The following is a 15386-nucleotide window of genomic DNA, read 5'->3' on the forward strand; positions in this document are numbered from 1 at the left end:
TTGCTAAAAATGCTTCACAAATATTTAAATATGTTTAGTCTCTTAATAGTGAATTCATCAACTGTGAAAGGGGTCTGATCATTGGGCAGCTTGATCACATGTATACACGCAGTTTTCGCCTTGTTAATTTTCAACCCTGCTTTCTCTGCAATATTTCTGTAAGAACTTGTCATGAGCTGCGATTCCTGTATGATACCAATTATTAGAACATTGCCCACATATGCAAGCCAATTTATTATGATATTATGCAGTTTTATTCCTGCTTGGCTTAATTTTTGGTGTTCTCTATCTTTTCCAAAATTAAATTAAATGTTATTAGAAATAATGCATCTCCTTGTCTAAGACCAATTATGACTTCAAAAGTGCTCTGAAATTCTTCTGGTGATCTTTACTCTATGTTAGGCTTCCTCTAAATACATCTGTACTAACTGTATTAATTTTTGTGGAAACTGAAAGTGAAACTCTTTCAAGACATTGATGATTGTGTCCCTATGCAAGCTGTCATAACTGTTTTTGAAATGTACAAAAGCCATGTGAATATTGATGTGATGTTCCCAACCTTTCTTGATTGCCTGTCTGAGTGTAAAAAGATGGTCTGTAGTTCATCTGAAACCATACTGAAAGTCCCCTATAATTTCTTCTGCAATTGTGATCATTCTCTTCAGTAGACACTGTGACATATAGGGCACATTACAGCTATTTTTCAGTCATCAGGCAATCAGTTGTGTTCCCAAACATTCTTTAACAGTTTTGTATTTATTTTAACCAGTACCAGTCCTCCATTCTTTATTAGCTCCCCTGCAATTTGATCTTTGCCAAAAGCTGTGGTTTTTTTTTTTTAGGTTTTTGATTATTTTAAAACATATGATATTTAAAAATTCATCCAAACAATCATATTGTGCTCTAGGACTTACTTTCAAACATTATAACACCTTAAATAACTTACAAATTCTATCTTTTTGATCCTTGTACCCTCAAGGATACTTTACATAAATTCCTGTGAAAACTTATCATTTAGAAATGCAGTCTATAGATCCATTTGTTCTACCATTATGCCCTTTTAACAACAGTGTGACAACAAGAGAATCAATATTTCCATCGTAGTAAATGGTGAATAAGTATCAACCATAATTTTTTGTTGTTGAATGCCCGTTACAACTAATCTTGCTTTACATATAGTATCTGATTTTCATGTAAAAATCCACTTTGCATCAATAACATCTACATTCACTGGATTAGTTACTACTTCCCATGTTTTATCTTTGTTTAAGCATTCAATTTCCTTATCCATTACCTGCTTTCAAACTTTTGAGTCTTTCATATTTATCGCCTCCTCAAAAGTTTCTGGATGATCAGCAGCACAGAAGTGTGCATAAATGAACTTCTTCATGATATAAATATTAAATCTATCACACACTCTAAGTTCCTTAGTTGACCTTCCCAACTCACATTCTATGATTGCTTGAACACACTTCAATAGCCTTTTTTTCCATTTGCTCATTTACAGGTTCATTTTCTATGCTTAATACTCAGAATCACTGAATTGTTCACTCCCTGAATCAGAGTCCTTCAGATCAAGAGAGTCATCCTCTTCCACAATATCAAAATGTCTGGCAACAAGAATATAGTTGTTAATCAGTTTCACTGTAGGCTACTAAAATTCCCAAATGTACTTTGTGGTCCCACTTTGAATTTCCCAGCTATTTGGTACATGTACAAAACTTCTACCTCCATTCAACTTTAAATGATTTACATTAGGTTTTTTCCAAATAATTTCTCCTAAGGAGTTTTTCTTCTACAGTTGGTCAAATCATATAAACTATGTGGGAAGCTCTACTCAGTCACCTAGCAAAAATAGTTACAAATCCTACTATCAAAACTGTCTATTATGGAACAATATATTCCTTACTAAATTATGGTATTGAAAGTGAAACTCTTTCAAGACATTGATGATTGTGCCCCTATGCAGGCTGTCATAACCTTTTTTGAAATGTACAAAAACCATGTGAATATTGATGTGATGTTCCCAACCTTTCTTGATTGCCTGTCTGAGTGTAAAAAGATGGTCTATAGTAGGCTGTGCTGCAGATACACACCTCAATAGATTGCTGTTGTTGCAGAAGAAGGCAATTAGAATAGTGTATGTTGTAGATCATCATGATTCTTGTAGAGAGGTTTTTGTGTAACATAAGTATCTTAAAGTATATTCCTTGTATTTATATGAGGTAATTTTATTTTTTGTACATCATCAAAAAGATTGTAGAAAGTGCAATGACATAGATGATGACAATACTAGAAATAAAAATAACTACTTTAGGCAAAGAACTAATCTAAAAATAACAGACCACAGCTCATACATCAGTGGTCAAAACTGGTTTAACAAACTGCCAAAAGACTTACATGTGCATGATGGAAATATCTTCAAAAGGAAACTAATTATTCCTGAAAAAGAAATTTTTATTCTCACTTTCTTAATTTTCAGTTGAAAAAATGTGATCTTACAATTTTTATTGGAAATTAGACATATTTTAATTGTATAACTACTTTTGTGGCATTACATTTTCTGTTGCTTGCTTTTATTGCAGATTTGTTAACTTATACCATCTATCTGATTTTTTAGTATTTTAAAAACAAATCCCAAAATGATGTAAAACAACACCGGCCTTTTGCAAAACTCATCATCTTTGTTGATTCTATGCAAAGAAAGCAATAAATAAATAACTAAATAGTTAACATTCTGTTTTTAAGATATGCCGTTGCACAAAATACTTCAGGCCAAAGTCCGTTATCCACTCTTGTTTCAGCTGACAGACAGCTTGACATATCCATAATTGGTCTGTTATATCTTTCAGCAGTACCATTTAATTCACATACATATGGACGTGCATTTAAAATGATTCCTTCCTGTCTTATAAACTAAGAAACATCTGAATTTAAACATTCCTTCCTATTGTTACTTCTCAATTTCTTAACAGTTTTACCAGTTAAATTTTTGAATTCATTAACATGTTCCTGAAACCAATCATAAACTTGACTTTTAGATCTTATAGTGTAGACTTTAGCCACTTTACTATGATCATCAATAAAAGTGAGAAAGTATCTTTCTTCATGCAAACTGTAAACTGAGTGAGGGCCACTCAAATGAGTGTGGATAATCTCTAATGTTCCTTTTGCTTTGCTTCTGTTGTTTTCAAAAGGTGAATAGTGAATTTTATTTTCAGTTCAAATTTTACACTTCATTTGTTAAATACAGAAAGTACCTAAAAATAGGTGAGAGGTATTTGATTAAACAAAGTAATAAAATTCAGTTGCATGGGATTAGTAATAGTAATTCTTATCAAAAAGGTAAAGAGCTTTGAAGCAGAAACAATGGAATAATGGTTGTAAATGATAAAAACATGTGATAAGTAGGTATCTTTATTGCTTACATTACTTGTATGCTACCCAGGACTTGCCACAATCTTTATCAAGAGCATGCTACTATTGTCTGAAGTTTTATAAGCTGACTCATTGTTAGTATGCATGACAATATCTCATATGAACAACATAATTATTATCACTATTGTCGAAATGTTATTTAGCTTCTCCTTTTCCATCACTTTTCTGCCTGCCAACTTTAATTCATTCACTGTTTTTTTTCCAAAAATACTGAAGAATATTGACATGTTTATATCTAATCTTTTAACCTCAGTTTTTTCAACATGTTTCTGCAAACAATTTGCATTTCTGTTGATTCTTTGGAGTATAATTATTCAAAATTTTTCATTATCTCAAATGCAGTTTCCTTATCACTCACAAATCCCAGATGATTCAAAATCACTCCATATATGAAATTCATTGCAGTTAGATTTCCTCAGTCTCAAGTACTCCATGCTCATTTTCGCTCCTGAAGCCGCTGTATAGCATTTCTTCATTTTCAGATATATTTCCAATGTCACAAAGCACACATTTTGAACAACAGTCTTCCTTTTTAGTTCATAATCAATCACTGTGCTTCCAAATAACAACTTTCTTTTTACTTAACAATTAGGACTGCTACCATGTTAAGAATATTTATTAAATAAATGTTAAATATGATTTACATCTCTCTTTCAACAACAAACACACTCAGAGCACAAAACTGAATGACTAATTGACTACTTCACATGCAGATACACTCATTATTGAGAGCTTTCTCTACAGTGTTGATCCTATTGATATAAATGTACCACATTTCAACAATAGTGATAATAGTTATGTTGTTCATTTGAGATGTTGTCATGTGTACTAACAATGAGTCGGTTTATAAAACTTCAGACAAAAGTAACATGTTCTAGATAAAGATTGTTGAAAATCCTGGGTAGCATACCAGTAATGGAAACAGTAAAGATATCTACTTACCATTTATTTTTAATGTTTCCAACCGTTATTCCTTACTTTCTACTTCAAAACTCTTTACCTTTTTTGATAAGAATTACTATTAATACTCAAATACAACTGAATTTTTATTACTGTGTTTAATCAAATACATTTCAGTATTCAAAAAATAAGTAAAATTAATAATTGTTAGTTTAACTATAATTAAACTGCAGAAACGAGTGAAAGTTCGGAGGGCCATTTTGTCACTCTCTGTTTGGAACTTTTTTTTACTGTTTACGTAGTAGTACACTAAACTGAATTGTCAGCACTTTTCTATGTATCAGGACACAATTTCCCCATATCCTATAACATGCAATTAAACTTTTTAAAATATTAGAAAGGTGTGTTTTCTTATACGGCAGTAATTTTCTCTTCATCTTTCCAACATTATTCAGAGATGCCACTAACCTGAAGATATAGATCTGTACAATCAGGTCTTGTCAACTCATGCATTATCTGAGAAAAATTAATGGCACTTGGCATGGCATTTGAGAACATGAGTCTAGTATTAAAGAAATGTAACAAATAGGTCTTATGCTGTGAATGCACTAGAATGACTGAAACTATGGTCATTTGGAATAAATAGTTTCTTCATTACCAGGAAATCATAGCCAATTAGTTCTTTCCTGTCATCAGATTGCAAAGTACTCTTCCACAGTGCCTTTACTTATAACTGCTTTCAATATAAAAGAACAGCTTGACGGGTTGAAAGCTACATGCGGTGTAAGCTGTCAATACTGATTATCATTACTTCCTGCTCGGTATCAGACTGTATTACTACTTACCAAAAAGAAGAAGCAGTAAACAGGAACAAATATGTACCAATAGACAAAAAATGCATGCACACACACAAACATACACACACACACACACCTCAAACTGACACAGCTATTCACACTCCTGCTGCTGCAGTCTGACAGGTAACCCTGTGAGTGTGAAGTTGCAAGTTCAATCTTTAGTAAGGATCAATTGAAAGTGTTTTGTTAATTATAACAGGAAAAATATTAGTTGCTAATGACTCACCATGTGCATCAGGAGATGACAGAAAATGAGTGTCTGGGAGGTGCAGAGATCAACCTTCTTTGGGATGTGTATATAAGACTTCACAAAATAGATGTTGTCAACAATCAAGAAACTGAGTCAGGTGGTGCAGTGGTTAGCACATTGAACTCATTTGGGAGGATGACCATTCAAACCCACATCTGGCCATCCTGATTTAGGTTTTCTGTGATGTCCCTAAATCACTTCCGGTAAATGCCAGGATGGTTCCTTTGAAAGGGCATGGCCGACTTCCTTTCACATCATTTCCTAATCCGATGTGATCGATGACCTCACTGTTTGGTCTCCTCTCCCGAATCAACCAACCAATCAACTATCATTCAAGAAATGTTAAAACAAACCATTAACTTACACCATGAAGGCTGAATGGAAAATAGTGTTCTACAGTAATCACCTAGGTTTGCACCATCAAGATCAGAGGTGAACTCCTTGGGAGCTACAAACAATGCAGGACTTTCATCTAGGTATTCACTCTTAAATAATGCATATGGAATCATATTGGTGAAACAGGCTGATGAGAACTGATGAAATATGATGGCATGCAATGAAATGCAAAACAGTGTCTCATGAAGATTATTGTGAAAGTGACTATCTTTTAAGATATAGCTACAGACAGCATGATAATAAGTTTTACATGCATAGAAAAAGCAAATAACTGGAGGCTGAATTTGTCCAGTGGTTCCAGGTGGTATGAATTGCAATGCTATACACTTTCCAGGAGGAGTAGTTTACTCTAAGGGAATATGATTTTTTGTGCAGACCAGGAATCAAGCAAAAGCAAGTTATTTTGACCAGATATTGGTCAAATCAGTTCTCATACCATAGTTGTAGTTCTCTTACATCCATGTTTGCACTCCTGCTTGCTGTGATGTAAATATTCCCTACTACCACTGCAAGATCACAAATATGAGAAAGAATCATATAGGACTTCTCACAACACCATAAAAAACATGCCAGCCAATTTATTATCCAGATTAATAGTCAGCATAACTGTATACAAATGTGTTATGGCATTGATGTTAGTTGATCTTGGTACAAATCTCTTGGTACCTTTGATTTCCAGGGTTCCTTTCATATGCATTTCCTCTTCAAATCCCAGGTTGCCGAAAACAAATTTCTTACTGAGTGATAGAATAAGTTTGTTTAACTCATCTATAGATTTTCAGCCCAATTCTGCAGTTTGCAGTGCATTGTAAAATTGACTCTTTGTTTGAAATTTCATTATCTTAAACCTTCCAGTTCTCTTGAAGTTATGCAACCATCCACTGCTTCCCATGAAACCACTTGAATCTATGTCACACACAATTTGATGTGCATAATGTAGTAGGTCACTATCGTGCACATACTGTAAATTGTATTGGGCATCCTTGAAATGTGCAAACACCAGGTTTTGCAAGTATGGCTTGAATGTTGATAGTTATTCTTATGCAGTACATAGCCATATTGCTGTGAACTTACTCAAAATTTCTTCATAAGTTGTTGTTGTTGTTGTTGTTGTTTTTTTTTCTTACTATGCCATGATTATCTTCAACTATGCTTAGTATTCATTCCTAGTACAATGATTGTCCTTTGCCGACAAGGATGACGAACTACATGACATGGTTTGACACCTTTTTCAATATCACTTTCACTTTTAAGCACATATTGTTGTCATTATACTCCTCACATACTTTGTCAGCACAGTGGAGCATATATGACAACACACATTTCACTGACTCATCTTGCAGAAATGCTAATATTTCATCAGCCACTTCTTTCTCACTGTGCAAAAATTCTTGGCTCCTTTTTGATGAAATGTCAACTCTGGCAACTGTTCTTGCAGATATAATCCAATGTTTCTTTGTTTGTCATTGCCATTGCTCTGCTGTATATCAACACCATGGTAATGCTGTTTTGAGTTACTTATTGACTAAGCAGTTCAGCTACACTCCATGGCTTCATGCTGTGCTCAGCACTGGATACCTCCAGTTCCACCCCCTGTTTCCATTAGCAACCAATATTGTGGTTGCATGGTAGACAAACTGTGGGGCACTGAAGACCGTAAACATCATTGGTCTTTTGGGACCTCACACTCAAGGGGTTCCTTGTAAGACAAATGGGATTCTCAGCTGGTATGTGTGCTGTTGCGCAGAGGGCTTGGATGGTAGATGGGTTCAAGAGAGGGGGTATTAATGAGGTAGATACTTATGAAAGATTAAATGAATTTGTATAATTTAGAGAAGTTGGTGTTTGAAGGGCAGGAGTTTAGGGCAGATTGCTTGGATTGTAAAGCAGCTGTTGAAATAGTGTGTGTGTGTGTGAGTGTGTGTGTGTGTGTGTGTGTGTGTGTGTGTTTTGTTTATTAGTTCATGAAAGTATCACATCTGTGAAGTGTGGTGTGAATTATATATATTAACATGATTAATTACTGCTGTTTGAATTTTTTCATATATATATATATATATGGGGGGGGGGGGGTGACACTGCTTTGTTGACTTGAATATCACATCTCTAACAATTAATGTGTAAGTTGGAACATAAATAAATATCATAGAAGATGTATGGTGCAAGTATGCCATAAGACTAGATAATCCATGATGCTTAGGGCAAAGAAAAGAAAATATATAGTTTTATTTATTTATTTATCTTACAGCTTGAAACATGTATTTAACATGCATGGGCAATGTTATAATAATTACATTTAGCTTATTGATACACAATATAAATAGATTACATGCTATTAAGTAAAAGATCATTTAAGTATATTTAACATAGCATTCCTGAGGTCAAATCATGTCAGCACCATACTGTATGGGCACTTCAATATAAGCCATCTTTTTAATTCATTTTTAAAAATTCTACCAGAAAGCTGTTTCAGGTTGTTTGGCAAAGAATTATAAAATATTGCTCCCTTAATGAATGGGGTATTTGTTGTTAGATTCAATCGTCTGCTCACCATATGAAAGTCTGATTTGTGTCTTGTATTGTAATCGTGGATTTCCATATTCCTGTTTGTCACTTTTTTGTCTTTTTTCACTAATAATATTTATTGAAACATATATACTGCATAGATAGTCATAATATTCAACTTAATAAACAGGTTTTTACATGAAGTTCTGGGTCTTACTTTTGCCATAGTTCTTATTACTCTTTTCTGCAATACAAATACCCTTTTTATATTGTATTGGCTACACCCACCCCACAACACAATTCCATAAGATAGATGGGGATACACCAACCCAAAATACGCTATTTTTATCGCTTTGATATCTAAATATTGAACTAATCTCCTTAGTAAATACAGACTAGATGTTATTTTACCACACACATGATCTATTTGCTGATTCCACGAAAGTCTGTCATCTATATATATCCCCAGAAATTTACATTCTGAATAGTTATTTTCCTGAATGTCCTCATTTACAATAGTGTTTTTATTTGAGCCACTTGTCTTAAAATAAATTAAATTAGTTTCGTTAATATTGACCCTCAGGTTTTCTTTTTCAAAATGTGTTTGGGCTTTTTCAACAAAATTCTGTACCACTGAATTTAGGTCATCATTACTACGTGCCCAGCAAACCCAAGAGGTGTCATCAGCATACATAGTAATACACTGACTGATGTCCAATACTTTCGGGAAATCATTCACGTAGCAAATAAACAGGAAGGGGCCCAAGATAGAGCCTTGTGGCACACCAAAATTTATGTTTCTTATCTTTGATCTTCTTTTTTCGATTACGTCTCCATTATCATACACAACTTCTGTGCATTGTTGTCTATCTTTAAGGTAAGATTCTATTAAAAGCAACAGTTTCCCACTGACACCATTATAAGCAAGTTTACTTAAAAGAGCGCCATGATGGACTCTGTCAAATGCTTTGGAAAGATCTAAAAACACTCCTGCCATTTCGTAACCCTCATTTATTTTCTCCATCAGACAGTGTACAAACTGTACTGCTGCAGATATGGTGCTCCGACCACTTCTAAGGCCATGTTGGAAATCTCCTATTAAGTTATTCGTATTATAGTGCTCGATTAAGATTTCTAGCATTATTTTTTCAATTAATTTACCAAAGACTGAGGTTAAGGCAACTGGTCTGTAGTTCTGTGGTTGTTTTCTTTCCCCTTTTTTATATAAAGGTTTAACTATGGCAAGTTTCAGTTTCTTCGGAAACACACCTTCTTCGAGTACACAATTTATTAGATGGACTAATGGTCCGGCTAACTCACCCTTGCATTTTTTCAGTAGAAAAGGAGAAAATTCATCCCATCCAGCTGATCTTTTATTTTTTAAGCTGTCAATTAACTATGTTATGTCCTTGATGGTTACTGTAGGTAGCTTACAAGAGTCCCGTTCCTTTTCCTTATCATATTTAAACTGCCTCTCCTGTTTCATGCAAGTATCATTTTCAATAGCATCTGTAAAGTAATCATTAAGTATATTGCTAACTATATAAGGATCAGAAAAATTATCATTATGTATACTTAACTCTATATTATTAATTTTAGTTTTTGAATCAGTGTTCCTCATATCATTAACTACTGCCCAGCACGACTTTGAGACACAGTCAGAATTTCTGGTCTGTTTACTAATATATTCTACTTTCCTTCTCCTTACTTCCTTGCAATACTCATATTTATATTTTTTATAATCCTCTTTATATGAATCAAGACTGGTTTCTCTGTGTAGCTTATACACATACTCCATTCCTTCTTTGAGTCTTTTCGTTGTTTCATCCAGTTTTACACGTTTGACTACTGGAGGTTTATTTTTATTTACTTTGATCTTCTTTGCCGGGATAGTAATATCAATATGACTAGTTAAAATTTTTACAAATACTTCCCATTTGCTGTCAACTCCCCTTTCTCTATAAACTGATTCCCCAGATTCTTGACCCAAAGTTTTCTTTACCAAGGTGATGTTGTATTCAGAAAAAATCTTCTATTCTCATATTTTTTGTTTTGTTTAAGTTTATTAAGACAACTAATCACTAATAATTGTCCTAGATGATCGGATATGTGCCCGTTTACAGTCTGTGCCGACACAACATTTTCATAATTGGTCATTACATGATCTATGGAACTGCTGCTTGACTCAGTTATTCTAGTGGGCACATGACCAAGTAGATCTTTAATATCATAGGATCATATGCAGTCTTGTAAACCTTTGCATTCCTGACTGTCACTTAGTGTGTTTATATTAAAGTCTCCTAACATTATAATATTTACTGTATTGCCACCCTTGCTTAGCTTTCCCAATACACTATCCAGTGCTTCCAGGAGAACCTCGAGATTACCAGAAGGGGCTCGATATATTCCTACCACAATAAGTGGGACGGATACAATCATTAACTTAATCATCACTGCTTCGAAATCTTTCTCAATACAATAATCATTAACCCATGATACTTTTTCTACAGAACTTATTAGGTTACATTTCCTTATGTAAGTAGCAACACCCCCTCCTTTATGTTCTGTTCTACAGAAGAACGATGTAAGATTATACTCCTGTAACTTATAATATTGAATATTATGGTTAGCTTTTTGATGCTCTGTAACCACAATTACATGCGGAGCTAGATCTGTAACTAAGGCCTCAAATACATAGATTTTGTTACCCAAGCCCTCAACATTATAATGTAAAAATCATACATTAGTACAATCATGAGGGGATATATCCTTGTCAAGGTTAATATTATCACACAAATTGATAGTTTCTAAATTAGGAACACTGAGGGACTTTGTTATCCTAAAAAATCAACAGTCTTGGTTATGTTGTTCTGCAGATATCCAGATAACTTCAATTTCTCTCTGTGATATATTATTTTAAAGAAGGGTTTCTGTGGTAGACAGGCTTAGCCTATGCCTGGATTTACTGTGGACAGTCTTGGATTTTTAGAGCAGTCTGGATTAATGTTTGGGGTTGTGAAAATGTCTCGGGTTTGAGAATTTTGTGACTGGCAAGGGTTATTTATTTTTTTTTTTTAATTTTGCACCTACATATTCAACATCACACTTTTAAACATTTTGAGTGAGCACTGACATTGATGGAGAGAAGTGACTTTTCACTTAGTCATTGGGCAAGACAATGGGGGCAATGTGTTAATGCTGTTCTCATGTGTGAAGTAACTCGTCTACACATTTTTGATAATTTTTGATCACCTATACTCCTTTTTTTACCCCATTGTTTAGTAATGGACAAAAGAAAGTGTGTGTATGATGCTAACCTGCAACAGGAATATAAATACACAAAGGAAAGGTTGACGTTAGACATTTGCTCCAATTCAGAGAATTTTTCAAATTGTGGGAAACATTTGATCTGCAGAAAGGGGTAGACCTTCAGTATCTATTGTTAAACATCTGTCAAATGTTAAAATAAATTCAGAAATTTCTTGTTCTGATTTTTCTAATGTGATTTAAAAAACAACCTATTTCTCGAAAAAAGCCACCTATAGTGAAAAATACAACTGAATAAATAAAGTTTAATGTTTCAGTAAGACTTTCAAGTAGTTTCAAAACTATGTCCTGTGTTGGACCCAAAAAAATATGGCAAGCCTTGTAGTAGAAGCTGTAAAGTGCAATTATCCAATGTGTCTAACACTATAGAGAATCTTTGATGCATAGAAAAATAATATGTATGCAGAATTGTCCTGCAGCTCTCCAGATAGAATCAGTTTCTCTGAGTGACATATGTAAAGGATGCATCTTATGAAACTCATTAAATGTTGAGATTTCGTATTGAAATGAATTATACCTGTTATTGTTTATTTTTCTTAGAACAATGTTAAACATTGGTTAACTACTGTTTTCTAAGTAGATGGAAAGACCATTTAAATTCCTGATTATTTATTTCAGGCTATGGCACGTGAGCATAAAGGAAAACTTGCTCTGGACTCACTGCTTATTATGCCCGTACAAAGGATACCACGATATGAACTGCTTCTTCAAGTGAGTTGTCATATAAGTGTTGTTAACTACTTTTTCTTATAACCCATTTGCTTTATTCACTTTATGTGTTTTGTTGTCTTATGACATCAATCATATACATAGTAATAAAACTCTTTTATGTGCTTTGGAAAAACAGGTAAGATCTTCATCAGCTTACTTCTACATCATTTGTTTTAGCATAGATTATTGCTGTTAACATATTACCATAAAAATCTATATTTTTTTCATTCTACCATCCCTCTTGTTATTTGCTCCAAGCATGTTTTTTATTACCAGAAGTGTGCAGCATTGTACATTATTTTTCCAATTAATATGCTACATGGTAATGTAGGGTCAGGATTGGAACTAATTACAACTGATTAAGGTTGTGAGGCATGTTTAACATTATTTATCATCAGAAAACTATACACTTGCAGAGTATTTTGTTAACTGTTTTCTAAGTCTCATATTCCTGAGACGATGATATCAGTACATAATTGCAAATGAGTTATTTCATGATTTTTATTATGTTCAGTTCTTTGTTGGGGAAATATCTCTTCCAAATATCTACTTTGTTTATCAAAACAACATTTTCCAGATGCCATCTACTTATCTTCCATTTGGTCAACATGTAGGCAATTTCTTACTGTGAGGATCTAGAAAAAGCTTTCCTTAGTCAGTCCTCAATTGTTTTATCTGCCTGTGATGCTTGGCCCATCACCGTTTCAGTTTCATAATAATAATTACTATGAGATCTCAAACCCTCTTTGTCCCCCAGCCCTCCCCCTTCTCCCTTTCTCTCTCTGTCTCTCTCTCTCTCTCTCTCTCTTTCTCTCTTTCTCTCTTACTCTTACCCATTCAGTTTTCTTTCTGTTGTTCCCTCTATTCTAAAAATGCTGATTGTGCAACTTTTATATTTTAATAGTTTATTCATTTAAAGACGATGATGCTCTGTATGTTATAGCTGCAGTACTCATTGACTTTCTATTTCTGATGTGTTGAGAACTCACATTTCCACATTAACACCTTTGCACATTTTAAGTACCCTGTTTATTTTGTTTAACATCCAGTCACTGAAGGATATCAAATATACTGCTGATCCTAACTGTTTACCCTAAAACACAGTGATTATGGAATCTTTGTCCTTACTATAGTTTATTTTCTGGTGCATTCTCATATTTTGTCTAATGCATTCTTTCATTTTTTGTCAAAGTTCCTCTGCAGTTGAACCAAGCCAAAAAATGTCATCCATAAACCAAAGATGGTTTCATTGATGCATGCCCCTTCCTCAAAACACTCTAGTGATTCAAAATACCAACTCTAAGGCTGCATCAAGCAGTTCTGTCAAATAGTCAGCATGTCCAAAGATTTCTTCAATAATCATAATACTGTGAAACCAATCACTGATGTCCTTGTTATTGTGAAGTGGAAATATCAAGGAAACAGTGAACCCAATTACTGATGTAGTAGAAGTAAAAAAGTAGCTTACTGTAGCCCCAACTCTAAAATGTACTTCATGAACTATTCATTAAGTGTCCTCATCTACAGCAGAAAACTTGTGTTACAGCTTAGGGACATATACAGGTGAACAAATAATTCATACAGAGCTAAAATAGTTTTCATGGATGCGCTGTTGCACAGGATCTGATGATCTCATGAACAATTGCAGAATGTTCTTTAGAGTGATGAATGTTAAGCCATGATTGGTGTTTGGTACATTGGAACAAGGTTTCACTGAGTAATAAGTCACAGTACATTACAAGCAGTCAAATGGGCTTGTGTGGACTTGCAGGTTCCTGACAAATAGTATGAGAACAAAATGAATACTCTAGGCTGGGCACAGAGATATCAATGATAAAAATGAAATTTTTTGTTTTGCAACAGTAACATATTTCAGCCTTTTATTTTGCTGCTTGTTTTTAAAGCCTTGCAGTACAGTAATCATGTTGTCTGATACATGAAACCACTCAGCGGGAGTAACATTCCATCGACTGTTTTAGAATTCCCGACCTCATTCAGCAGAAATGGAAACCTTATAGTTTCACTTTGTTGTCCATCCATCTGTCTATCTGTTAAGACAACTTTCCCTCCAGTGTAAGTGGAGGTATCAAACTGTAATTTATGTCAAATACTAAGGTCAATGCTCCCTCAGTAGTGTAAATAGTTTAAGCTTCTCAGCCAATGTGATCAAAAGATACAGCCATTTGAGTCCGCACATTTTGATGCTCACAAACTCACCCATCAAAACCTATAATGAACTATCTGTATACTTAATTAAGTTTGTATGGTCCCATCAGAATATGAATCTCAGTCCCACTTGCATTTATCCAGGAACTTGGATCAGGATTTGTCAAAACTTGCACCAAAATCTCCATATTTGATATTATATTGTATGGCATTTGTCCTCTTTCAATATTTTTGTACAATGTACAGTTAGATATGGGACAAGTCAGTTGTGAAGTGATAGAAATACATGTTTGTGATGTTTTTATGGATACATATTTTACAATTATAATTTACTATCTCGGTACATGTCAGCCTGTTTTCCTTAAGCTATTTTCTTTCAGTTCCAGGATATAGTAGTAGCTTCTACACCAATAAAAATTAAATTTACTTAGTATTTCTCTTAAATTCATAACATTACATGGTTTGCTTCTGGAAAATTCTCAGGGCTACAGAGGAAAGTAGGCAATTTATACAGTCCTTAAATATCTCTACGGGTTTCTTTCTGAGGATTCCTCTATACTGTTGAAGCAATGGTCAGTTAAATATGCCTTCAGCCTGACTTTAGGTTTATCAGTTGATAAAATATTTAGTGCTTTAGTTTCTTTATGAGTTGATAAAGTATTCAGTGATTTAATTTTTTGAGTTAACTAGCCATTTGTTGGATGTGCCTCTGGTGCCTATATTTTGGAGTCTGGTTGGTAATAAGATCACCACAGTTCAATGTCATCTATGCCTGTAGAATAATTGGACATTAAAGTCTGAAGTATTGTTAAAATTTCTTCCTCACTTGTTAAAAG

The 15386-nt window shown here is 34.0% G+C and overlaps 1 protein-coding gene across 1 annotated transcript in view; it reads left to right on the forward strand.

Moving 5' to 3' along the window:
• LOC126248595 (rho guanine nucleotide exchange factor 17) overlaps positions 1 to 15386 on the forward strand; it is a 650439-nt gene that overhangs the window by 405475 nt on the left and 229578 nt on the right. Inside the window, exon 6 of the mRNA XM_049949719.1 lies at positions 12292 to 12384. Coding sequence (XP_049805676.1) covers positions 12292 to 12384 — 93 coding nt within the window. The remainder of the gene's footprint in view (positions 1 to 12291; positions 12385 to 15386) is intronic.

Source organism: Schistocerca nitens, chromosome 3, assembly GCF_023898315.1.
Source record: "Schistocerca nitens isolate TAMUIC-IGC-003100 chromosome 3, iqSchNite1.1, whole genome shotgun sequence".
NCBI lineage: Eukaryota > Metazoa > Arthropoda > Insecta > Orthoptera > Acrididae > Schistocerca > Schistocerca nitens.